Below are 26547 nucleotides of genomic sequence, written 5' to 3'. Positions count from 1 at the left end.
CAATCACTTAAAGCACAGCAATTTATGTGCACTAAGGATATCAGCTGCACAAAGAAAAAACAAAACAGCAGGAAAAACAAACATGCAGCTTCACCGCAGCAGCATTAAAAATGAAATGCACAATATTTTTGCAGTTGATCAATGATAAATACCTGAGCACATCAGAAGTTTGATTAGAATCAAGTGGATGGGAGTGTTTACTGTGGAGTAGCTCGTCTGATTGCACTGAAGGCACGTGGAGGTGCAAAGAGGCCTGAGGAAGGAAGAAGGAAGCCAGAAGTTACTGCCTGATCAACTACACCACATTTCCTTCCCCCATATTGTTGTAGCTTGCAGGCACCTTCTCTGTCTGATACACAAGCCAAAACAAATCTTATCCTCAGGCCATCCACAAGTTCAGGAATTCTCAGAATATTTCTATTCTCTTACACAGATCTCTGCTAAAAGCACAGTGCTAGTAGTGAAATATATATATGTATGGGTTTTTTTTAATCCCTTTTCTACATTAAGTGATTATTAAAAACTCAACTCAAGTGGCCCAAGATGTCTAATAACACACAGACTTGGAATTTCAGCTACTTTCTATAGGCCTGGTCTATTTATATTTCATATCTAGAGCTGCTTAGTGTAAATAATAAATCCTCTCTTCAAAATAATATCCTATACCAAAGCCACAGCTGAGTTTAGGCCAAGAGGAGCTGCTAATCCAGACACAAACAAGGCTGCAGAAGATCTATCAGGATCATTAGAAAACAAAGCACAGTATTAGAGATGCTGATTTGTAATATGGAACGTTTCTCTCTATACCAATGTACGGCCTTAAATGTGCCAAGTGTGTCTTGATTGTGCCATAAGGAGATAAGGGCTCAGACAACACCCAGACAGATGATACAATGCAAAGCCAACATGGAGAAAACAGCTTTTATGCTTTGTGCAATCCAGAAAGATTCATTTATTCCTTATTTTACCCAGGGCAACCGAGTTATTATACTGCACTTATGTACCTGCCTCTCTACCACCAGTCCCCACAGGAGCCCAGCCTCAGCCAGAGCTCTGTCCAGGAACTCAACCTGTTCTTACAAAACCCTGGAGCATAAAGCCAGGGAAAAAAAGAGAGTCCAGACTACCAGGAAGAAACCAGGAGCAAGGCAGAACCTTCCCAACAGCCAAATCTCAAAAACTGAATGCACCTGGCCTCTCCTGAAGCAAGAGCAGAGCTGTCCCCGGAGACATGCACTGACTTTGGTTTAACCAGAACAGTTTTCACCCCCACACCCCTCAGGCTGCACAAGTCTCTGCCAGAACGGTACCTTAAGAAACAAGGGACACTGATTTTGTGCTTGAGGACACGCTGACCAAAACCAGTCAGGCAATGGACCTGCTTTGGCAGTTGACACAAAATAACCGAGGGCCAGTGGCTGCTGCAGTATATTTGTTACTTCATCGTGAGATTCTGTGGAAAGCAATCGATCTGTGCCTTGACCCTGGAACACAACAGGCAATGGGTTCAGATTAGGAGAGTAGAAATTTAATAGAAATTATCTGTAGCTTCTGAAACACAAAGCATTTGGAAATATCCAAGCATGACAAGACAATCCAATATCCAGGTGATCTAAAACCTTTCATTCCACAAAAGGAAATTACCAGATGGAGAAAAAACAGACAAAAAACACACACAAAACTGTATTTACTCCAATAGTTACCTTGCCCATATCACCTCCGTGGGGGTAGTGGGACCCTGGAGAATGCACAGGGGATCCACCAGGAGATGCAGGAAGAATATTTATAATATCAGGATCAAGATCATCTCCAGTGTCTAACAAGTCAAAGATTCCCATTCCATCTGCTCCATCTTGAAAAAAAACCAAAACCAGTGAATTCCTACAATTTCACAATGTGCAGAATATGGCAATACATTCAGAAATAAAGGGCTTTTCCATAGAAAAGGAAATGGTTCCTCAGAATGAACAGTTTATTCTTATGATAGGGCACAGAGTGACGAGGGGTTTTTAGAAGGTGAGAACAAATGCAAATACAAACCATTGTTTGTGTTAAAGGCCAGATCCAGGTTCTCAGTGGTGTAAGTGGATGATGCCACCTGCACAGAGGCAGAGGTGGGGAACACCAGGATGTGGGTGCAGGATGTGTCCTGGGGCGTGTTCAGCTGAGACGTTTGCATGTTCAGAGTGGTGCTGCGCCCGAACACCGAGCCCGTGGACACGGAATCTTTGGGGGAGAAACCAAACATTTCCTCAGTTTAACGAAGCCTGAACTGTTAGTTCTCGTGCCAAAAAAGAGAGAGTTTCCCAAATACCTGGCATAATAATGAAGGATCCCTGGGGTTCCATGGCCACCAAGCAAGCACTGAGAATGCTGGGGGAGTCTGCAGCAGAGATCCCACACATCCTGCACATGTCCTTCAGCCGCTTGCTCAGGGACTGCAGGTTCCGGCGGCTCAGCAAACAGCTCCAGTCTGAGGGAGGAAATCTCACTAGTGAGGTTCTCTTCCAGAAACAGGGATGGACACATTTGATACTACTGAAATATTAAAGCTTTAAATCAAGCTTCAGACTCTAAAAAAAATGCTGCTGTTACCTTTTAATTCCCCATGTCCTATTCTTCCCAAGCGGCCTATGACAACTCTCCATGGCAAAGAGCTCATCTGCACCAGTCCCAGGCACCATTCCCAGAGTTTCTGGAGACCAAGTCTGCGGGCAGAACCCTTTTTCCTGCGAGCTCTAGAAGAAAGAAAGAAGGGAAAACAAAATTAAAACTGCAACAAGTTTTTAATGCCATGTTTAGAGCATTTTTGTATTAACCTGAACATTCACCAGAGTGTTGGTATTGTAGTCCATCAGCTGCAGCTTCAGGGGGGGTTGGGATTTTTAAATTAATCACATTCTAAAACTGACATTAACAGCCAGTAAGTGAGATGGAGAAGTCACATAGTAACACTCAAGAATCACATTAAACTAAACCATGCTCTTCTAGAAATTTAACTCAAAATGATATGCACATAATAGGGAAAATATTCATCTGCTTTAGCCACTTTTGCAACACAGCAAGTCTACAAAAGCCAGTTATTCTTACAGCACCAAACCCAATGTAATTCTTCAGGGGAATGAAAGAAAATACACTTGCTAAAAATGAATTAAAATTTGGTTCTTACCTGTTTGGTACATCAATATTAATTATGCACGTTTCTAACTGCTCTCCATAGAGGTCTGTACAGGATGCAAGCAGCCACCTCTGATCATGAGACAAACAGTAGCCCACAAAAAGCACATTATACTTCTGGCCAGCTTCTCCAAAGGTTTCTCCCAGCTCTGTTTGCTTGTCCTTCACTGGAGCCAGTATAAAAGGAGGGGTGTAGAGTCGAATACACTCAGGTCTCTAGAAAGATGACAGAGCAGACAATGAAGTTTGGGGAAGAAATTATTCCCAGCATAAAAGATGGTTGGTTGATAAGCAGGACCTTCCTCTGATCTGGATAATTCTACAATCTCATGAACAATACTCACATCAGGGCTCCTTAGAGCAGTTTCCATGGCTAACCCTGGCCCAAAGCCAGTTAAGGTTTTCACATTGGTGGAAGTTGGGAGAGGTCTTCGACACTGAGTGAAAGCTGAAAATGCCAAAGATTTTAAATGCTGAGTGTAAATCTGCCGGTCCTCGTGTTTCACAGGCTGCAGCAGGTACTGACATGGGACAATCTGGAACAGAGGAGAGGAGAGAAAAAGAAAACCACTTATCAATCGATTAAATGGCTTCTGACACAGTATTTGGTACATTGCTTTTTGAATTTTACTTTGCAGTCAAATTCCTTCCAATTCTTCCAAAGCCCTGTGGGACTTCAAGAAATTATTCATTGAAATTTTCTTCAGAGGAAAAAATAATTTATTTACAAGAGAATCTTAATGATTCCTCCAAAAAGCTGCCCTCTGTTAACTGGTCCTGCAGCTGGAGGAGCTCTGCCTGTGGCCCAGCAGGGTCAGGCTGCAGATTCCAGTATAGGACCAGCACTTCACTCATCACTGGAGTGGGCATCACATTTCCTCTGAGATAAAACTGATGAGTTTGGAATGTACAACAGGATTCAGCTTTGGTTAATAGCACCCAAACTGCTCTAAAAGCTATAACCTGATGGTTTAACAGCTGGAGAACTGTAAGTAATGATTGTGAAGGAAATGAAACTTTCACCTGGAGGGTGTTACTGCCCCCAAACCCAGCCAAAGCCAAGGATGCTCTGTTTGTTTCTGTTGGCTCACCTGCACAGAAATGATGTTCTTGATGTGGGCAGGAAGAACCTGAACCATCTCCAGAAAGCAGCGCAGAAGTCCAAGTGTCCACAAACTGGATGAGCTGCTGTTCTCATCCTTTTTTTCATATGTGAAAGGATCAATTATGTAAACTACAATTGCAGGTGGATAGGTGATAGCATGTGAATCTCCATCTGTGGGGACTCCGACTTTATCACGATCCATAGTGCTGGGAATAAAATTTTGAAACCAGTTACAAACAGCTGAGTTTTGTAAAGATTAGGTTTTACTTCCAAACTAGATCAAATTGTCAATTATTAATCTGAAAGAATCAACTGTGGTGTAAGAAACAGTCTTTTTATGTCATTTTTGTATAGGAGCTTATCAGTAACTCTGAATCCCTTTTCTTTCCTTTAGCCTTCTTTATTACAGCAGCTCAACAGCTCAACTATTGCTTAACTGGGGAACAAGAATATCTACAGTAAGAGCTGTCTTCACCACTCTAACTTTGATTACAGAAAATAGAACTCTAAGATGGTGCCAATTATCTATCTCCCCCTCCTTCCCCAGCCCTTTAAAATATTGAAGTGAGTAGTTTGGTGAATTTCCTGTCTTTAGAGAGAGAAGAAAAAAAGGAAGTTTATTTCTGTACCAGAGCAGACACTGAGATGTAATTAGAACTGCAGCTACAACTGGAACCAAAAGGTTCAGCTCCACCACAACTGAACTCTCAATCTCCCTTAAAAGCAGCTTGGTGAAAATAAATACAGGGTTTTTACTGAAGGGGTAGAAGTTTACGTTAGTTGAGCAAATTTTTCAGCTGAAGGTGTGATTGCAGTTCCCCACCTTTCAGAAACCTCTGGATGGGGCTGTGCAGGTGCTGCAGCTGTGTCTCCAGACATCCCTGCTGTTTGCAGTGTTGGCTGTTGCTGCTGCCCCCCAGTTTGCCCATTTGGGACTGGCGCAGCCTGGGCGGGCAGGGAGGCAGGAGTGGTGTTGTTCATATTGCTGAAGGGTGGGAATGAGGAAGGCTTGCTCGTTGGAATGCCACTGCCCAGGCTGGCAGAGGAGGAGGATGGGGCAGTGGTGGTCAGGGTGGAGTTGGCTGTGGTGGCTGCAGAGGACATGGCACTGCTGGAGGTCACTGGGACGGTGCTGCTGGTGGGAGCTGCGGGAGCTGACGATGGAGTGTTGGGATTGGCAGCAGGGGCTGTCACTGGGGGCAGAGCAGAGCCTGCCTGGCTGGAGGGAGGGACCAGGTTGGTTTGGGAAAGTAGAGAATTGTCCAAAGGCTGAGAAGCAAGATAAGGACCTAAAACCAGGGGGAAAAAAAAGTATAAATTTTATAATGTAGCTGTTTTGATGCTCATGTCACCTATGTAAGTCTACAGTAGTAACAAAACAGAGCAAACCTCAAGCATACATTTTACCTCTCAAATTTAACATACCTGTATTAAATTTTCAAATTCTAATATTTTTATAAGAGCCTTTCAGAAATACCAAGAAATCTGTTTTTAATATAACTTTTTTCCAGATGTCTTGAATTGATGGAAATCACTGCTACAGAATCCAAGTCACCACTACAAGAAGACAACCAAAGTCCCTGTCAGGCAGCCACTGTCATTCCCTAAAGGCATTGCTGGATGGTAAGAGGCCATTTTAGCACTTACTCAAATTCAGTTTAAAACCAGAAAACTGCCCTTACCAATAAGACAATAAGCCATGATTTCTTCTTCTCTATTGCAAAGGACTAAGTGGTAATTGTATGAAATAAGGAACATTAAAAAGGTCATACCCAGTTCATATCTGCAAACTTGAGCATAGAGTTTGAGTTTGGAGAACGCGTCGTTGTTGGCATTGGCTGTCTGGGAGAACCACTCTGTGACCAACTTCTCTGACAGCTTCTTGGAGGCTGTAGGGCCAACCCTCATGATCCCATCAGGCAGTAACTTACAGATAGGTCTGTGCTGACCAAGCCTGCAGGACTGAAAAGGTAAAAAAAGACCTTAAAAGCTGCTAAATATCACACAAATTATATATCATAGAAAGGCAGAGAACTCTAATTTTATTTACAATATTCCAAAGTAACATTTTAACTCTAGAGTCCCCCCAGTAGGAAATGCTGAATGGTGATTTTATGGGTTACTGTCAGCGTTTTCCTAAATGCAAGAAAACCAGGTTGATAATAATCGACTCTATAATCTTCATTCAATCCAAGCATGTAATTAATTAATTAAATGGAGGTAACACTATGGCAATGCAGAGCTTTTGCCACCGGGTGGCGTTTATCGGATGGGAACGGCGAGTACGGAAAGGAAGGGGAGCAGCACGAAGAGCCCTTATCTTCCAAGTGCCCATTCCTAAAATCCCTCGGAGCAGCTTTCCCAGATACCATTCTGAGCAGGCGTCGCTATCAGCTCCGACAAGCCTGATAAGTCCTTATGAGCACGTATTAGAAAGAGCCTTTCCCAAATCCATTTCACTGCAAACTGCCACAAATCCTGTACCTCGTATATTGCAGTCAGATCCCTAAAGAAGCTTTTGGCTCCGTTGAGCAGAGCCTCGTTCTCCGGGCACACCACGACGTAAGCGACGTCTCGCTGGGATCCGTACGGCTCCAGCATCAGCCTCTCCCAGTAGGGCAACGCAAACGGAGACAGCACCAGGAAATCGTAATCGTATCCCAGCAAAAATGTTGGGATTGGCAGTGGTTCTGGGGACTCATCAGTTCCTGGAAAAGCAAGGCATGTTTTTAAGCAGAAAGCTTAAAATTAACTTCAAGGAAACATGAATAGAACGGCCTCTGGTGTTCCCAGCATCTCACAGGAAGGAGCACTGGCTATCAATGGAATAGTTCTCATTTTACAGATCCAAAGTACAGGATCCAACCCTCTGCAAAAAACCCATCAGCTGATTGTTTTTATTTGAAATATCTCAGGGCCTCAGGAAAAAGTTCCACAGAAAATAGAACTCTAAGATGGTGCCAATTATCTATCTATGTTTTATATTTCCATCAGTACACGGGCAATCAGGAACAGTTCTGCACTGTCCAGGAAGCCTTTTCCCACAGAACCAAGGCAATCAGGGACCAAAGACAAGGAAAACAATGTAAATATTCTAAGCCAATGGGTAAAGGGCCAGAGAAGGAAACAAACTTAAGAACATGTAAATGTATAATTGCCGTGTTCTAAATATAGCTACAAAAGATCTGCTGGTGAAAGGTCACTCTCGTAACACAGTGGTAAATCAATCTCATATGCTAATTAAGTCATTAAATCGTGAGTGCACAAAATTCACCTTCTATCTGTAAATGCATCACATGTTGGCCATTCCAAACATTTATCAGAGACAAGACGCTGAGTAACCCTAGATCTTGAGCACAGTTCTGACAGTACTGAGCAATAAAGCACACTGTCTCAAGCATTTCAAAATCAGTATTTTTAACTCCCTATGTTTAGAGTAATTAAAATGGGGTGAATGGAAAAATTTTGAGTATAAAATCTGAGCAGTTACTCTGTTTTTAACACCAAACTCATCTTTGCAATTTCAGTCCCTCACTGCGTGAAGTGTCAGGTGTATACAAACAGTGCAACTGAAGCTGTAAATTTTAAATGCACATCTTTAATTCATTGCCTGTTTTAAGGAATATAAATATTTTCTCTTTTCTGAAGAAAAGAATTCTCCTCTGTCTAATAAGCTCTCGCTAGTTTAAAGAAAGGTCAAGTGCTGTTCAGAATTCCAACAGGCTGAGCAGCACCGGTTTGTGTGGATGGAGCAGGGGAAGGAGGTTGGGAAGGAAGGAGGTTGCAGGGAGCAGGATTCCACGGAGCCCTTACCGTAGGAGCCTCTCCCAGCCATTTTGTGGAACTGCTGCCAGGTGAGGGGTCCCTGCACGCCCCAGGACCGCACCGTCCGCTTCTTCTGGATGGCGTCCTGCAGCACGGGCTGCAGCGAGAGCAGCATGCGCAGGATGTCCTGGGAGCACTGCATGCTCACATCCACCACTGCAGGGACACAAACGGGGTCAGGGCAGCTGCACAAACAACAGCCAGCAGCACAAACCACCTCCATTGCCAACATCTCTTCTAAAAACACCTGCAGGCACCCAGAGGCTGGGATATAGAAAGGCGAGCGCAAGCGGATTTACAGTTCCCCCTCTTCCCCTGACAAAATACACAGATGGATTTTTTTCTCAATTTTGTTTTTTCCTCTAGAGTTTTTCCCATTGAAAGGCTCCCATCTTATGAGTTAAGCTAAGGGAAAACACCCTAAAATAAAACCAAAACAAACAAAAACAACCCAAAACCCCCCAAACAAGTTGTAGAAGCCTGAAACTCCTGGATTGCCCCTCCCAAAAAAGGCGGATTTGCAGGCTGCCACCCAGTGCTCATTTCAGAGAAGTCAAGGGAAGCCTCGAGCAGACTCAGCCCATTTCATCCAGAGCCACCACTGGGCCATTTCAGGTACAAGGATTTAGAATGAAAAGCTGACACAAAATTTGGCATGGCTACTATTTCCAAGTCCTCTCTTTTAAAGTATCTCTACATCTTTTTATCCCAAACATCAGTCACAGTAACACAGAGTCTTCTCCTGTGTGCCTGAAAACATCAATTTATTTACAGTCTGGGTTTTGCAAGTTAATCCCCCAGCAAGGCACAGGAACCTGGCTGTGTTCTCCCAGGATTCCTCCTCATCTTCACTTACAACTATGAACTGCAGCTACCTGTAATTCATAACTTTATCTTTCATCCTAACCCTGTTAAGAGTTGCCACTTGAAATTCTATTAGAGAACAGTAAGCAAATACACACAATGAAGGTGTTCCAGGAGACACTGCATCATTAGTCAGGCCCTCGAAGGAAAAATCCAAGGATTTCTGGCAGACTCAACACACAGTGAAGGCTACAATAATGCTTTTTTTTTGCCACATGTGCCATTAACCTACTGCCCCCCTCTCTTCCTTAAAGAAGGGGGGAAGGCAACTGAATCAGAGCTGTTGTTTAATTCTGCCACAGTGGCATTGACAATAGGGTCACCACTAAAACCCTTCCTACAGGCATCAATCATTCCAGAGCCTCTGGAGAGCCACTCACCAAAAGCTCTTTAAAGGATAAACCTGGTGAAGTGTTGTGGACACTGACAGTGGTCTCATGCTACACTTCAGATATATATTGGGAATTTACAACTGAGAGCAGCCAAGGCCTTCCTCTGCTTGGTGATCAGCGGAGGACATGGAAGGGCTGGGTATTCTGAACACCATCAACCAGAAGTCTGTACGAGCACACAGGTGGCAAAAACAGCATACAAAATCCACAAAGGAAAACCACAAAAAAAGACCCTTCAAAAACAAAACCCCAAATAGGTGGACAAGTAGAAAATAAAATGTTTTCAATATTTACCATTTCTTTTTGACCAGTGGTGCAAGCAAGTAGTTTTCACAAGTGCTTCATCAACTTTCCCTCCTGACATATTGTCCATGAACTGCCGTCCATGTTCCAAGGCTAAGTAGCAGTCATTGCAACAATCCCTTTCTTCTACACGTACCAGGTTGCTGACAGCACCAACTTTGGCCACGGAGTCTTGGTCTGCTGCTCCAAAGGGTGAGAACAGGTTGGTGCATTGATCCTGCAGCAACAGTATCAAGTCATCGGGCAGTTTCTCGGGCTCTTTCAGCCCTCCACTGCCGTGTTCAATGGAAGTAGCTCTGAGAGCCTCAAAGCGTTTTTCTGCTTCTTTGCCGCACTCCGTGTTTCGCCCCAGAATATCCAACTCATCTTCAAGAAACAGCCCGGAACTGTTGCCAAATTTTCTATTCATAACAGCACTGAAACCACAGGTACACCTATACTGGGCCTCTTGTGTTGGATCAGGAATGTAAACTCCAACGTCAGCACCTTTGATGTTCATATTGCAAACACAAATGCAGCAGCTGTCGAAGTTGCAGTCCTTGAAGAGGTTCATGACGGACTCGGAGAGGATGAGGTTCACGTACAGGCTGTGTGCCTCGGGGATGGAAGGCACCGTCGCGGGCTCCACCGAGTTCAGGGGCCGGCACGTGGAGGGGGTGGAGGCTGGCGAGTACAAATCCGAGTTCTCGTATTTCACCGAGCCCTGGGCGCTCGCGGGCCCGCCGGCTCCGCGGGGCGTGCGGGGAGTCCTTGGTGTCCTGGGAGTTGGGAAGCGAGGGGTGGAGGGAGAGGGGAGGATTCCAGCCCCACCATTGCTGGGAGGGGCACTGCTCGGGGGCATCCCAAACGGAGTGTGGGTCTGGGGCGTGTAGGCAGGGCCGTACTCCTGGTCCATGGTGCTCCCATCACTGACGGCAGCCGCAAGAGAAGGAAAGGCTTTAAGTACACAACATCATGCTGGGTTTGAAGTTTAAGACTCAGATTTCTAAAGAAGGACCTTCCTAATTAATATTTGCTTTTTTTAAGCTAGTCTTTCATAATCCACAGTAAGATTTTCATTCCCTAAGGAACTTCAAGAGCGTTTGTTCTAAATGACTTTGCAGGACTCCCACTGACAGCACCATTAAAGAATCTCTCCCTGCCTCCTTTTGTCTTTTCCTCTGCACAAAGCTCCCAGGAAACAAGTGTGGTCAGAATAAATTAGAAATTCTGTGGTTGTATGGAGTCTAAAGGACACCTTTTCATTCATGTTTTATTTACATGTTGTGTTGACACACACTAAGAAAACAGACCAGGTCTGTTGACAGCAGATTCAGCTGAATCCACGAGGAAAGTACCACCTAGAAAGGTTTAACATTTTCTTTCCTAAGCACCTGAGTATCTCCAAAAACTTGTAGGGCTAATGAGACCTGGAAAGATATTGCTAATGAGTAACAGAAGCAACATCAGTATTTGATCCAAGATTTAGTATTCATAAAATCTTATCGAGAAATACATAACACTTCCTTGCTGCCTAATCCATTTTTACCAGCTACTAATGCAGAAGAGAAAAAGAAAGAAATCTTTTCCTCAAGAAGAGCTGGCAGCAAGACCATCCCTACAATAAGCACGGTACAGAAACGTCCCCTGCAGTTCTGCTGTGACCAGGCCCAGTCACACAGCACAGGAAATGTTTTCCTACTCCCAGCACCGCTGAGTTTACTGCTACTTAAGAAAATAATTTAAGAAACAGCAGCACCACCTACTAAGGCCTTCCAGCACTGACTACACCACCGCAAAAACAAAGTCCCAAGTTTACATTTATCTTGATTGTTACCATCTTCATTACTTATTAAACCTGGACTTGCACCATTAAGCTTCCCCAAGAAACCTTTAAAGGAGACAACAAATAAAATGTATGTACAGTTAAGGAGCTCTCTGAGAAGAGTCTCCTGCAGTAGGTTTAGCCAGAAGGACGTTCTTAAAGGCTCTTGTCGGTTGTATAAACACAGAGTATATACAAATATTCCCATTACTGATTGACAAAATAAATATTTAGGGGTGGCAAAGTGAGCACATCACAAAGCTGAAGCCCCCAGGGTCATACCCATCTTTGATGAAAGGCATGGCAGGGCCTGGAGGAAGCAGATCCAGCTTTCCCACAGTCCAGCTCTGGCGGTAAATGCATTCCTCAGGCAGCTTGATGGGAGGAAGACACTGGCTGGGAAGAGTCTTCAGTGGTGCAAACATGGAACATCCCACTAAAGCTTGACAGTTCTCAGGTTTATAAACATAAGAATAATCCTGGAAGTCACACATGGGAAAGCATTAGTGTGTAAATTAGATCACTGCAGCAATGAAATGATTCTCCAGAAAACAGGACTGAGTTCAAGCAGCAGTTCCTGAACCCAAAATCCTGACACAGCTGCAAGGGAAAGCTAAAATGTGTACACACAATATTCACAATACACCAAAACAAACCTCAGTGAACTGCAGTGACTGAAAGGCATTTCTGCAGCTCACTAATGCCTACTCAGGTATTACTCTCTCTAAGTGGTAAAACACTACATACTACAAAGAATATTACCTCCCCCAAAACAATGCAGGACAAGTTACAAATTGTACTTCACCTCCCCCCATTCCTATTCAGATTTAAGTAATGAACTGGTCAGTAATCAGCACAAGCATTGATCAGGGCTGTCAGCACCACCTACCTTGATTTCAGCAGGTTTGGGGCTGCAGAAACCTTCATCCACTTCAATTCTGAACTGAGCTCCCACAGTAGAGCTATTCCCTTCCAGCACTGTTCCTCCAAGTGTAGTGTCCATGCTGCCATACTCCTTATTGTTCATGTTCATTGGAGAAAACCCCATAATGTGTTGTTCCAGTGAAGGGGGAGTTGGATACATTTTATGGAGATCTGCAGTGCCTAATTTCAGATCAGAAGCAGACTTTAGAGCATGAAAACTTTCTGAAGTGTTTCCCAAGTCTCAAGATTTTGCAAACCAAATGAAGGGTACATTTCCAAATTGCCACAACATATTAGAGTCAAATGTTTACAGCTACATTCTCTTTAGGCAAAAAGAAAACACAAATAAATCTTACTTATGCATGAGAGTGGGTCTAGATTTCCTGTTTTTGCCTCTTTGCAGTTGGATTTGTCATCAGTGCCGTTCACTGTTCGTTTAGATCCAGGCTAAGAAAGAAGCATTTCAGACATAAACACATGTTCATGTTTCCTGCTAACAGGAAATCTCACCTGCACATACAAAGCTGAAACATTGTATAATGTTTAGAAAAATTAAAATAGCTCAGAAGCCTAAGGTTGGGCTTACACTTGTTCTTAATTCTTGGAATCCAGAGAAGCTCTCCCAACAGGTCACAATGTTATTGAAGGGAAAAACCAGTTACAAAATAACCCTCATCCTGTTAGCAGACAGTAAAAGAAGCTAAATTAGGGCTGCCCACAGTCTACCAGAACAAACCACAACGCTCCCAGAGCCATATTAACATCACTGGTATTACCACAGGAACAGAAAAGACAAACACAAATCCTGCAACAAGAAATACAGGGGAAAAAAACTGTCAAAAGTAAAAGAATAAGAGATCTTTTACCACCTTTAAACAGTTCAGATGTCTACAGAATGTAAGTGTTCGTGTTTAAGAGCAAACACAATTCCTTGACATACTGATGACCTTTGATGGCTGTTAAGATCCTTCAGCCCTTACTCAGCTCCAGCTCCCATTAAAGTTGATGGGCATTTTGTCTGGGTAAGGGGATTTAGGATTAAATGTGGAGCAATGCACAGTTCAGAAAAGACAACTGATTACAAATAGTATTGAAATAGAAACTAGAAAGATAATGGACTCAGAGCCATCAGACTGCAAGAGAAACTGTTCCAAGATAATAGCTGCTGCAGACAAGCAGCTTATTTGGCAGAATGTCCAGTGTTTAAATGCCTTTTCTCTTTCAGAAGTTGCTGTTTTGTTTCAATATTACCTTGATGAAGCAGTTAACCAGAGCCCAGACCACAGGGAAAGAACACAGTAGGACCTGCTGAATCTGTACAACTCAAACTAAAGGTATGTTCAGGCAGCACACACTGTGGGGATTGTAAGGAAGTGAGATCAAAAGGTTGTTCGCATCAAAAATCTGCCTGCATGAGTCAAGCAGAGCAGTCCGTTTGCCACCGAGGGGCCACAGCTCTTGTTTGTGTGAATGTTTTGCAACCTCTCCTACAAACACCACCAAAAAAATCAAACCCCAAACCACAGAAGGACAAGAGTTGTTCCTTGCCGGTTTTTTTAGCTGGCACCTGCCAGGACTTTTTGCACATCACTTACTGTGAGTTCATCTTCATCAGAATTGAAGAGATTGTCCAGGTCAGTGTAGGACACCACCAGGTCTGTCTCGTGGAACAGGCTGGTGGAGGCCGTGCGGGCGTGGGCAGCCAAGCGCTGGGCATCTGTGGGGAGAGCAACAGCACAACTCTGCCACTGCCTCTGCATGAGAAACATCACTAGAGAGCTCTGCCCACAGCTGGGGAAAGGAAACCAAGGGGGTGAGAGGGACTTGGTTCATCTCATCCATCTTACACAGAGGGGAGGGCCCTTCCAGTTTAGATTTTATAGCCAGTGTTTGTTTGCAAGGTGCAACAATGAAATGTTCCCAGCAGACTGAAGGGAAATACAAACCATAAACCACAAAACTGAGCAGCCTATTAGAATCTATTGACTATTCAAGACATCATTAATATAACACAAGACAGGGAGGAAAAAAAGCCTCTTTACCTTGCTTGACAGAAGGACTAAACAGAGACATTGCATCCTCTCCTTCATGGGATAGAACTGTAACACTGGATGTCCCATCCTCAGCCTATTAAAACAGGAGAGAAAAGTTTGCTTAAATTAATGAGTGGGGTGGGAGGTATTTGATGTCCCTGTGAGGATTCTGTGCCTGGAGAAGGATCAGGTTCTCATTACCCTGTGAGCTCAGCAGGGCAGGCTGGGGGCTGCTGCTGGCTCAGGGGAGCAGAGCCTGGGCTGCCAACACTGGGCTTGTCTGGGGATAAATTTACAAAGCAAGCTGTGGATTCTTGCTACAACACCTTAAGGAAAACCCTTGCTATCAGATGCTACACATTAACTGTACCAGTTCTTGAATGGAATGCATTCACACACAACTAATTCTAATAAGCAGATTTGTTTCATAGACAAGCCCCCAGTGCAGTTATAGTTTGTCCTTTTCTGTAGGTGCCCTTCTGCTTTAAGTACAAGTCTCAGGTAGCTGCACTAATGCACAAAAAATTGCAATTCACTGGCCAGGGAACGAGTCAGGGCTCACCTCACCTACCCCCAGACCTTTCCACTCATGAACAAAGCACTGGCCTTGTCCCTCCTCTCTCCCCAGGCACCTGCCAGCACCTGTTTCCACAGGGAGGCCACTGAGCCAGACTGATCCAGCAGCTTTTTCCTCATGAGCCCTGATGCAATGGCACCACCAACGTGCCAAAAAAAATTTAGGTGTCATTAGAGACATGCTGCTTAATTTCATTGATCATTTCTGCTGGAATATAATTTGTTTTTTAATTTGCTTCTAAATACACGAAAAAGGGTTTAAATTCTATCCCATGCCTAAGGCAATTTGTTTTAACCTCATCACTGATTTGAAGCCTCACTCCTTTACTCACCTTGTGTTTCTTCCCCACTTCCCTCTCCATGTTCTGCCTGTCCTTTTTACTGTCAGGAAATAGGAATTCCACATCTCCATCCACAAAGGCATAAGGATCAATTTCAGGTTCCTGGTCAGCTTCCGTTGCTACAGCTGTTAAATATTGGTTTTTACTCTGATACTGTTGCACCAGTTCATCTGAAACCTTCAAAGGTTTCCTACATTGCACCATTAATCTGAACAGAAGAAAAATAAAAATCACAAAATCATTTATTTAGCATTTATTACACGGAATTATTTCTGCTATCACACAGCCTTAACAAGAACAACCTCATCTTTCCACTTCCTTCCTTCACAGCCCAGCTTCAGAAAACTTTTGGGGATGAAGATTAAATCATTACTCATTTAATATCACCTCCTTCCACACATCAGATCCAGCTGTGTGATTCATCCTCCCTACTCTCTCCTCAAGCACTGTCAATTCACATAAAGATTAGTAATTTATCCCAGGTCATGGCTGTCATTTGTTATAAGGCACAAATGGATTCAACTCTCCACATCCACTAAAAGAAACTCACCAGGCTAAAGAATTACTCACTGCATTCCCCAAAAAAGCCCAAGCAATAATCACAAGTAAATCACACAAATGCCACTGTGCTCAGGAGCCATTTATATCACTCAGATCAATACAAATGAAGCTTGCAGCACACCAGTAACTAATTTACTAATGAGAAAATTCTAACCACATTTGCCTTTATCAGCATTTTTCTTTTGTTAACATTCTGAGCCAAAACTGGAGCTGGTAAGTACACAGAAATTCAGGTTTTCTCTCTGAAGTGTTGGTTTCACAAATGTGGCATTGCACCAGGAAAAAAAAGACACTGGCAAGGAAAAAACTGTTCTGATCATGAGCTGTAGATGTGCCCTGAACCAGCTTTATTTTCTGTACCCCAACATACAGAAGGCACCAGGTGAGGAAGGTGCTCCCTCAAACCAAATGAGAAGTTCCTGCACTTTCCTCTCAACTACAGAAAGTTTGACTTTGTCAAAGACACTTCCTAGAAACAAACTGTCCCAAAAACATCTCACAGCCAAAAACAATGGCCAATCCATCCATGCTGCTCTTCCATGCTCAATAAATCAGTTTCTAAATCCTGCAAAAATTGCCATCAGGAAAGGAAAAATAAAAAGGCAGAAGAAGAGATGGAGATTATTTTCTAGGAGTGGGGAATTAAACACCTCTGCTGTATTTTTGACCAGCAGAGAGGAAGAGAAGTTAACAGCCAGATATCCCAGGGGGAAAAGACTGTTTTTGGTAAGTTGTCAAATCAAACTAGGAAAGACCATGTCTTGAAGAGACAAAAGGAAACATCTTTCCTTATCTACTGGGCTGAAGTGAATTCAAGGCAAAGGAAAAAAAGGACTTAAAAATACTATAAATGTACATCTTGAAAGAATCTCTTAAACAGTGTCCACAAAGAATGTCCAGAGCTGTGTGTGAGCACAGAGCAGCAGCTACACCACATTTACTCCTTCTCCAGCTTTCCTACACAGCCATTCCAGTGCTGCCACCAGTGGCTTCCCACTGCCAGCAACGGGACAAAAACCAACTCCAGCCTTCTGTCCTGTGAGCAGCTGCTCTTCCACCCCAAATTCAGCACCTCAGCTCCTAAAATTAAACCCAAAGCTCTCAATTATTTGATATTGATCACAGTAAGTCTGCTTTCACCTGAATAAGAAAATTTAGATCAAAAAGAATGGACAGAAGTGCCTGGATAGAGGCAGCTCTGGGTGCAGCCCTCAATTCCTCGATGCCAGCCCTGAGCCCAGGTTTGTCACCTCTCCTGCACCCCCAGCCCTGCTGAGCTGTGCCTGCTCTGAAAAGCCCTGTGAGCACCTGCTGCCCCCAGGGACCATCCATATTTTTCTTCAAATAATGAAGAAATCAAATACTGAAGTGAAAAAGTTGTTTCATTTTTTTGGGAGAGGGGACAGGAGGGGGGAAAGAAGGAACTTAAGTCCCTAACAGGCATCATTTGGCTGCAGATTAATTTTATACTATAAAAATAAATATCATTGCCGTCACCTAAATCAGAACTAAAATGAGAAAAAGCTGGAAAGTCTTGCTACAGATCTGACTGGGCTTTATCCTCCCATTTCACAAGGATTAACTTCTTGTACCCAGAGTTGTGCTCACACCCTCAGCATTTCTGCTCCTTCCACTGAGAACCTCCTGCCTCTGGCCTTCCTGTTCCCTCACTGCTCGTGCTGTTACCCCAGGATCAAGCACCACTTACTCTGTAACTGATGTTACATTTTCCTGTCCAGCAGGTATTACTGGATCATCTCTCAACTTATCATTTGGAAGCTGGGGCGGTAAGAACTCCACATCCTTTTTCTTTGGAACTTTATAATACTTCCAAGTCGTGTCAGCTTCATCCTCCTCCAGGTTGACGGCAGTGCCCACGTACACGGTGGGCTCGATGACCTCGGGGAAGGCGGCCGGGAAGGGCTGGGACAGCCCATCCAGCCTGTCCTCCATTGCTTTCGTGGGCACCAAGGGCTCTGGAGTTGGCATCTGGTAGAAATGTTGACTCTGGGGCGTGGAGGGGGCTTTGGGCACCCCCTCGTCGGGGCCGTCGCAGGGGTGGGGGCTGAGCGGCGGCGGCTGCGGGGAGTTCCCCAGCTCGGCCCCGTGCAGCGGCGGCGCCTTCGCGCCCTCGGCACTTCGGATGGTGGCAAACCTCACTTGGCTGTCTGGGGCAGCCATCACCAGCCTCTGACTCGCTGACTCTGCCTCCATGGCAACATCATCACTGATAGATACACGATGATGAAAAGGAGTCAAAGGGCGTTTCTGTGGCTTATCCCCTTTGTCTTGCTTCTCATTTGTCTTGTGCTTCGGAGCCGCCGGCTGCTGGGGGCCCACAGGTGGGGCCTGCCCCTGTTGACCTGAATTTCTTGGTTTGAGATTTTTGTGCCTGCAGAATTAATACAGGGGGAAAGACTCCACATTAATCTTTCAAATATGTCTGTGGTGTTCTTTTTCACTAGATAAGAACCTGCTTCTAGGCCATTAAACAGCCTGTGAGAGACAGCTGAAACCAAAACTGTTGCAAAGTGAAGCTGCCCCTTCTTTCTGACCACAATCTGAGTGACTTGAGCAGCACTGTATGACTTTTGTGCAGCACTGTATGATTTTAGAATACCATTTTTAAAATTGTTACATCTGTCCTACAAGCCAAACACACAAATAATCCTCAGAATTAAGACAGTATTTTATAACTGCTTTAGCAGAAATAGATTGTCACATGAATACCTCATCCTTTGTAACTTGTGCCAGCACTGATGAATCAGTAGAACAACGTAAGAATTAGTGAATGGCTTCTGGAATTCAAACACTGATACCAGCCAAGAGAGCTGCCCAAGCCTCACTGGGTTAAGGACTGCAAAATTAACACCAAGAACCAAGAAGCCAAGCTCACTCCTACTAAAGCTATTTCCAAGCGATTACAAGGCTTTTGTAGCTGCTTACTTACAAATTTAGCAAGTGTGGGAAAAGGAAAAACACAGTGTCTCAACTGCATTAATACAGCTGGGTCTGCTCAGTGTAAATGCACTTGAGCTTAAACATTTCATCTGCAAGTTCAAGATGCCAGCTTTCAGGATCATCTGACAGAATGAGGCACATGAAATGCTGAAGTGTAGAATGAAATGTTTATGATTAAGCCATTGAACTGCAGGTACATGCTCAGTGCCTGGGAGTTCTTTGCCACTCTTCCATTAGCAAAGTTAAGAAGCACTTGTATTGAAAAAACAGGATTAGGCAGGGATAAAAGGTAAGAGGTATCAAAATCTATTTTTACTTTAAACTCTTACACACATCCACATGTTTTTCTCCACTTAGAATTCAAAACACGTGGAATAATAAGGGGGTTTAGGTCTTTGCAATTTCTCTTTAGGCAATTGCATATTTCTAATACACACCTCACATAGTTAATTGACTGGTTTGCTCTTAACTAGTGCTATCATAGCTAAATTCTCCTTGAAAAGAACATTTAATCCTCCTCCACACCCCAGCTCTTCTCAGGACACAAGTATTTCCACAGAACTTTAACCAACCATTTCAATAAGGGAGTTTAAAAAATGCATTTCTCTCAAAATGCTACATCCTCCAGACAGTAATTTTTTCCTAAGATACCAATATTCCCTGCAAGGTAATCAGTGTAACATTTAAATCAGAGAAAGTGTTTAAACCTATTGCAACACTTCAGTCACCTAAAGATTGATATTCTGCCATAAGTACAGAAATTGAGAATTCAATGAAATTAATGTTTCCATTTATTTTAAATACCTGTATTAACAGTCTGTGGCATTGCAGCCTCAAAAAAGGCTGTATTATGTTGGTTTTTTTTTTTTTAATCTTAGACATTTTGCCCTTTGTTTTGATCCCTTTTTTCCCAGCTAATATAAAAAACACACACTGGCATCCACTCCCAGAGGAGCAGTTTTCCAAACAGCCACCCATGGAATGCCACCCTTCCCAAAGAGCAGGTCTGGGGGGTTTATTGCTATAACAGATTTCTCCTTCAAGGCTAATGCCACAGCCCTCTAGAAGAGGTGCTTAAATCCTAAATAAACAGCATTTCTTTCCCATTCCTGAGAAAGCTGCCCATGAGATGGTGACTGCCCACATCCACATGGAATTCCAGGGCTCAGGAATTGTCCCTGCACTGGCAGCAGCTCCCCCCAGCCAATTCACTCCACTCCCACCTCTGCAGTAACTCCTTGGGCAGAATTTCAAGACCTCCAATGACATTTAGGAGAGGAGATACAAATTTTGTTCCAGCTTTCCTCCAAGCAGCTCCTGCTTAATTACTCCTGCAGGAGAGATCAGGAGCCTCTCCTGAGCACTCGAGCCCGGTGAACATCTCTGGGCTGTGCCTCTGCCAAGTGCTGTACCTTGAACAATTGCAATTTGTCCTCTGCGTGGCTTCAACAAAATCCCAGGATGCCACCTTGTCAGCTGTCTCCTCCTCACACAGGCCATTTGATGTAGCAGAATACTTCCTCCTAGGATTCAATACCAGGAGAGTTATTTGGGAGCAACATATGTTCTTCTCTTATCTTCTGGCAAAGCTCAAGAGCAGTTTGGTGACAAGGGATTCGGCAAAGAAAGGATAAATAGCCTTTTCCTGACATATTAAACTGAGAACTAAGTAAATCATTCTTAAATAGTTAGGGAAAAAATGAACTTCTTTAGAAATGGTTTATTAGAAGAGTAAAGTACATTCCACCAGCAGTCACAGCACCCTTAACAGAACTAATTGCTACAAGGAACGCACAAAATATTGGTATTTTTGGCTTCAGAGCATAAGTACATACTTGTTCTGTGCTCTGTTCATGTTGCACTCTTGCCAGACTCTGTCCACCACTTGGTTGGCCAGTTTTCTGGGGATTTTGCCACCGTGATGGCTGGTACTGTCCGAGATAAATCCATCTGAAACTGAGGAAAACTTCACCCATTTCTGGGCAGACTGAGCATCAACTGAAAAGCAGCACCAGAGGAAACAGAATCAGGCAGAGAGACAATGCAGTGTCTATCACTCCAGTCCAATCACCAGAGGAAGAAAAATGACTTCTTGACTCAGTGTTAGGAAATAAAAACACACAAAAAGTTTAGGAATATTAGCAGATTATTATAGATTTTAAAAAGCACCATATATGTTTATGTTGTAAGTAGGCTGGATATGCTTTATCTTTGATGAAAGTGACCTGAAATAAAAAACAACTTGAGCAAAGTCAAGATTATGATTTTAAAAAAGGGTCAAGCTTGGGTAACAGAAGATCATGGAAGGAAAAAAGAAACAACACCTCTTCTGCACAATAAAACTTATGTAAATGTCACCTGAAACTATCAATGAGTCTCAGCTGCTGTGACCTAAATGAGCTCCCCATAAGCCCTGCTCACACCCAGGGCAGAGGGCACACAGCCTGACTGGAAACCAAACTACAGCCAATCTTCCTGGACTGGGAGAAAACATCACCTTTCACTGACGGCTGAGGGCACAGTGGGGTTATGGAGCTGTGTCAGAACACAGGCATGCTCACAGAGGGGAAAAAACCCCAAAAACCTCCCCAGAGCAACCCAAAGTACTGGTAACAACCCCAAATACAACAGCAGCTCTCATTTCAGCAGCTTACAGCAGAGTTTGAGTTCATTTTGCCCACAGCTGGTGCCATCAGTTTTACTATAACAAACGTAGGACTACAGAAATGTGGTTTTCCCTCCCAAGCCAGCTGCACACGGAGCCCCTGAACCCCCTCAAACTCTGCTGTGTTAGCAGAAGCCATGGGAACAATTCCCTGATGCAGAAACCAATTCCTTCCCACCTGTCTGAACCTCCTCTGGGGACGTGGGTGGCGTCAGGGTGACGGAGGACATGGCAGGGTCTCTGGTGGAAGCAGGCACTTGGTGGACCCCCAGGCAGGCAGTGGAGCAGTGGGGAGCCCCCACGGAGCTGGGAGCAGGGATGTCTGTCTGAGGGACCAGCACGAAGCACGCCGGGTACACCATCCTCACTCCAGCTGCAAGACAGGGCAGGGCCCACTTGGTTACACTCACAGGCACCAAATCATCGTTTCAGCAGGAGCCCCTGAGCTGACAGATCTTTCCTACCCACTGAAGCATCTCCTTGGACAAAAACAACTTTGTGGCACCTCCATCGTTACTTGATTTGCTTCATTCACCCAAATCTTCTGTATGAATAAAAAGGGTTTTGTACAGGCAGAGACATCCACGTGCTGCTACCTGCGTGTGTCATTTTGTTTTATAAAAGGCTGGGAAAATCCTTTTTAGGATCATGTAGCACTGCCAAGATCCCCAGCAGCACGAGGGTCTCCAGCCATCACTGCACTACGAGCTCCTCACAGAGGAGGGATTGCATTTGCTGGGAAATCAAAGGTCACCAGCCCACAGCAGAACAATCCACTGCACCAAGGGGCTGGGATTTTGGGAAAAACAGCAGATAAAGGCAGTGCCTGAGTACATCAGGTTCTCCAGGACTGTGGTTTTGAAGACATCCCTGAAAGGCAAATCTGCTCTGTTTGAATTTGCAGGGACTCTGAAACAGCACAACCTGCTTTTGATTCAGCTCAGATGTCAACAGTGATCATCCAGGGCTTTTTTTACTCTCTTATTTATTTTTTTTTTAAATCTTCCCTCTCAGGGCACATAAGAACAAGACCTCCCACTAATGGGTCTGCAAAATCCACTTTGAGCAGCAGCCCATCATAGATGGTCCTGAGCATCAAACAGGAAAACCAAACCCAACAACCATTGCTGCAAAGGAATCAAATGGGGTCACTCCTGCATTCAGAATTTGGCAGGTTTATGCAGCCAGTTTATTTCAGTAATTAAAGGTAAGCAGGCTCACCAACAAGGACTTCAACAGCAGCTAAAGAATCATCCTCCCAGTCCATTTCTTCTTGTTTCTCCTCAGATCCCTCCTTCAAGTTGGATGTGACGGGGTAGAATTGCTTCCACTCCCCAATCAGCTTCTTTGTGGATGAATCAGAAAGCTTGAAGGACTGCCCTGTGAGTGTGCCATTCAACCCAAAGGGGCTCAGGATAACTAAAACAGAAATAAAAATGGAGATGGTATTCACCCCAAATTCCCTCTTCCTCTCTGCAATAGCAGCACTCTTATTTCAGCCACACCAAATAAACAATTTACTACTGGTAAGTCAAAATGCAGCCTAATCATGATTTACACTACCCAAGCTTTTGGCAATAGGTTCCCATTGTTAAATTCATAGGTATTGTAAGAATTGAGGAACCACAATAACAACTACAAATTAATCCATTCAAGCAAGCAACAGGCAAGTTTTCATCTGGGCTTGCAAGGAGTCTCAGATACAGGTGGGATAAAGAAACACTTCCAGATCCTGGCAGAGCTCAGGTGTTTCCTCATCCCTCCATTCAGCTGCTTACAACAACAGGGAATACATAGGGAATCATCTGGTTCATGTTTAGTCTTGTCCATAGTAGGGAAGCACAGCTGCTGTTAAGTTGCATTCAGGAGAAAAAGCAAGTTTGGACACTGAGCAAACAGTGAGGCCATGCAGGACAGGGATCACACAGCCCCACTGACCAGACTCAGGCCCCAGCACTCCTCTGTCTTCCAGAGCACAACCTGCATCTGCTGGGGGAACCACAGGCATTTACAGGCAAGGAAGAGCCAAGGGAAAAGGGTGGGAACAGGTTAAATACACTGAGGAATAGGTTAAATCCAGAAATGGATTTCTCACAGAGGGTTGGTGAAGGTATGTGGGGGTTACAAGGTTGAAACAACAAAATATTTAAGCCACCAGAATGACAGTACTTGGAAAGGGTGTCGTGAGGACAAATGACTCAATTACATGCCCAGAGATGAATATGCAAATGCTGCACCTGCAAATGCAGCAGGGCCAGGACACAGCACCTGGCAGTGAGCGCAGGGCACAGCTGGGCACAGCTGGGCACAGCTGGGCAGCTCTGCCCCCACTGCCAGCCTGGCCAAGCCCTCAGGGAGGGCCCAGAGGAGGAATGCAGGTGGCACAGGCAGCAATCCCACCTTGGAAGGGGCTGTTGGACTGCTGGGCCAGGGTGAGGTGCTCCTCACTGAGCAGGTACACGGGCTGGTGCTGGCTGATCTCCACGCTGGTGCACACGTTGCTGTCCCCGTGCAGGAAGAAGGTGAACGAGCAGGACAAGTGCTCACTGCAAAGGCAACAGCAGAAAAGAAGTGTGAAGTACAGAATTTCTCTAAGTTGGTCTCTGTTTCAGTAGTTTTCAGGCATTTCCTCACAATATATTCATTAATGGAAGTAACCAAAACACCCTTCTATGTAAATAGCAAGAAAATGCTGAATATATGTTCCCTTTAGAAACCCAAAGAAAAATCAGAAAACAAAAGGCACTAAGTTTTCAATTTCTTCAGTCTGACACTTTATATTTTGCTGTCTTGAGGAAATTTAAACCATAATTTTTTACAAGACAAAAACCTGTAATTTAATATTTTTATACCTTATGCATTTATTTAAAATCTCTAGAAATATTTCTGAACATATTTCATTTTTAATGAGGTCATATCTAGGTTGTCCTGTCACAGCTTCACTTAGCAGAATTTAATATCAGCCAACAAGTCACTTATTTAAGAGCAAGAAGAATGGCAACAGCTTTGAGAAGTGGCTTTGTTTTGTTATTTAAATTTAATCTTATCTTCGTGTTCTTGAAGCCAATCAAGTAACTAAAAATGAAATCCCATACCTACACACAAAAGGGAAGATACAATCAATTAAAAAAACTGAGGCTCAAGACATTCTTAATTAAAGTCATTAAGGCAAGTGTCAATGTTTAATAGCAGATGCTTCACTGACAGCTTCTCTCATAGTCCTGAGTTTTAGGGGGAAAAAAACCCAACAGGTTTGAAGAGCACAAAACTCCAACAATGAACATTTCTCTTCCTACACCTCTGATTTAAATGCTGTTTCCCAGTGCTGTGCACAGTTATTAGTGAGCAACTGCACAAGATCACTCTGCAGAGAATTTCTCATTTTTGGGACCCTGCTCTGTGTTGTTGTCACAAAACTACAGCTGACCCCTGCAAGGACAACCAGGAAAACATTTCATCTTGCATCCACATCAGCTCCATGGTTTATATGAAATATATTTCACCAATTTTAATTAAAGGGCAGCAAGAAAGGAAGGCAAAACCAAGCAGATCTCTGCCACAAGTGGCACATCCTCATGGCCACCTGGAAAACTCTTTTTTTTTCCCCCTTTTAAAGAAGCTGAACAGGCACAACATTTCCCAGTCACAGTGGCTACAAGTTATCCCAAGTGTCTGCCGGACTGATGCACGCCAGCAGGAAAAGAGCAGATGTTTAAAAGCAGGAGATGCTGCTCATTTGGACATTAAATTAGGTCCAACATCATGGCCAGAGAAGGACCAAGGTCAAGGAGAACCCGAGAAGAACTTCATAAAATGCTGGTGAGAAAATAAATCTTCCTTTGTAAGGAGGGAGCAGCAAAACCCTGCTCAGTCTCACGGAAAAGGGATCAAGGCACAGGAAACACTGATTTTAGTCAGAACAGCAGATACTGGAGAGGATTTCTGCATAACCCAATGGAAAGGACACTCCATGAATTACTGCAGCCTGGAAAGGAATATAACACCTCTGTGTCCCAAAAGCACATCTGATCCCACCAGCCAGAGCCCAGGATGGCAATGGAGGCTCTGGGACATTCCTGTTCCTCAGGCTAAAACCAGTCTGGCACCCCTGGAAAGGCACAAACAGCCCCAGAGGCAGCAGAACAACCCCCCTAAAACACAACCTGCCCAGCTGCAGGGGCTGGAACATCTCCAGTGCCATTGCCAAGGTGTTGCTTTCCCAGAGGGAAACAGTGGGATGGGGAACAGCAAGGGGAATGAAAAGTTTCTGGAATTGGCACAGCCCATTCAATCCATGGAAATGGAAATGGGTTGTTCACCCTCACCCCCAAGCCTCAGTCAGGGAGGAGAAAAGTGGAACAGTGACTAAAACAAAGCAGATTTAAAACTGAGAACCAAAACCATCCAAAAAGGATGAGAGAAGCCTCAGAGTGCTCGTGGAGGAGCAGGAGAACAGCATGTTTTTATTGCAGCACCTTAAAGCAGGAGCTGCAGTGACCCCACTGAGGAGCTGCTCCGAGGGAGAACAGATCTCCAGCTCTGCTCATCTGCTCTTCAGGTTTAATTGTGTTCTAGGGGCAAAAAAGGCAAGTTCTTGATGAATTATGAACTGCTTTGTAACAGTTGAAACCCACACTGCTCAGGAATGCCAGGAAAGTTACATTTAAAATGCAGTGAGGATGGAGCTGAGCATCTTGTTGATGCCTTCAAGTGTAACAGAACACACCACTAAATTCCAGTATGGAAATCTGATTAAACTGTAATCCTTATGCAAATGGTGGAAGACTGATTTTCCAACTGAATTTTATTTCCCAAACCATATTGGATGTTTTGGGGTGAAGGAGGTGGCAGTGCTTTGGTTCCCTGAGACAGACACGGTTCAGAAGCTCAGTATCAGCAAGATAAAACTTCAAAATAAAAGCACATATTCCCTATATACACTTTAAATGCAATTAAGCTTCACCTCTTGTAAACACCCCATTGTTAGCCAGATAAAGGGCAAACAATCACGGCATA

At 44.0% G+C, this 26547-nt stretch overlaps 1 protein-coding gene across 1 annotated transcript in view; it reads right to left on the bottom strand.

The window, feature by feature from the left end:
• The window catches only part of MED13 (mediator complex subunit 13), a 55213-nt gene that overhangs the window by 4753 nt on the left and 23913 nt on the right, over positions 1–26547 (bottom strand). The window contains exons 4-29 of the mRNA XM_030962397.1: positions 23932–24077; positions 22753–22950; positions 21710–21904; positions 20702–20864; positions 20279–20389; positions 17614–18297; positions 15336–15552; positions 14437–14521; positions 13990–14111; positions 12751–12841; positions 12360–12574; positions 11753–11949; positions 9658–10574; positions 8096–8263; positions 6767–6990; positions 6055–6244; positions 5106–5571; positions 4269–4488; positions 3522–3713; positions 3170–3393; positions 2596–2738; positions 2315–2473; positions 2041–2226; positions 1704–1852; positions 1311–1484; positions 153–253 (exon numbers count right to left, since the gene is read on the bottom strand). Coding sequence (XP_030818257.1) covers positions 153–253; positions 1311–1484; positions 1704–1852; positions 2041–2226; positions 2315–2473; positions 2596–2738; positions 3170–3393; positions 3522–3713; positions 4269–4488; positions 5106–5571; positions 6055–6244; positions 6767–6990; positions 8096–8263; positions 9658–10574; positions 11753–11949; positions 12360–12574; positions 12751–12841; positions 13990–14111; positions 14437–14521; positions 15336–15552; positions 17614–18297; positions 20279–20389; positions 20702–20864; positions 21710–21904; positions 22753–22950; positions 23932–24077 — 5937 coding nt within the window. The remainder of the gene's footprint in view (positions 1–152; positions 254–1310; positions 1485–1703; positions 1853–2040; positions 2227–2314; positions 2474–2595; positions 2739–3169; positions 3394–3521; positions 3714–4268; positions 4489–5105; positions 5572–6054; positions 6245–6766; positions 6991–8095; positions 8264–9657; positions 10575–11752; positions 11950–12359; positions 12575–12750; positions 12842–13989; positions 14112–14436; positions 14522–15335; positions 15553–17613; positions 18298–20278; positions 20390–20701; positions 20865–21709; positions 21905–22752; positions 22951–23931; positions 24078–26547) is intronic.

This window comes from Camarhynchus parvulus, chromosome 19 (genome assembly GCF_901933205.1).
Source record: "Camarhynchus parvulus chromosome 19, STF_HiC, whole genome shotgun sequence".
In the NCBI taxonomy this organism is placed as follows: Eukaryota; Metazoa; Chordata; class Aves; order Passeriformes; family Thraupidae; genus Camarhynchus; species Camarhynchus parvulus.
This window is presented reverse-complemented; position numbering and strand designations above follow the sequence as displayed.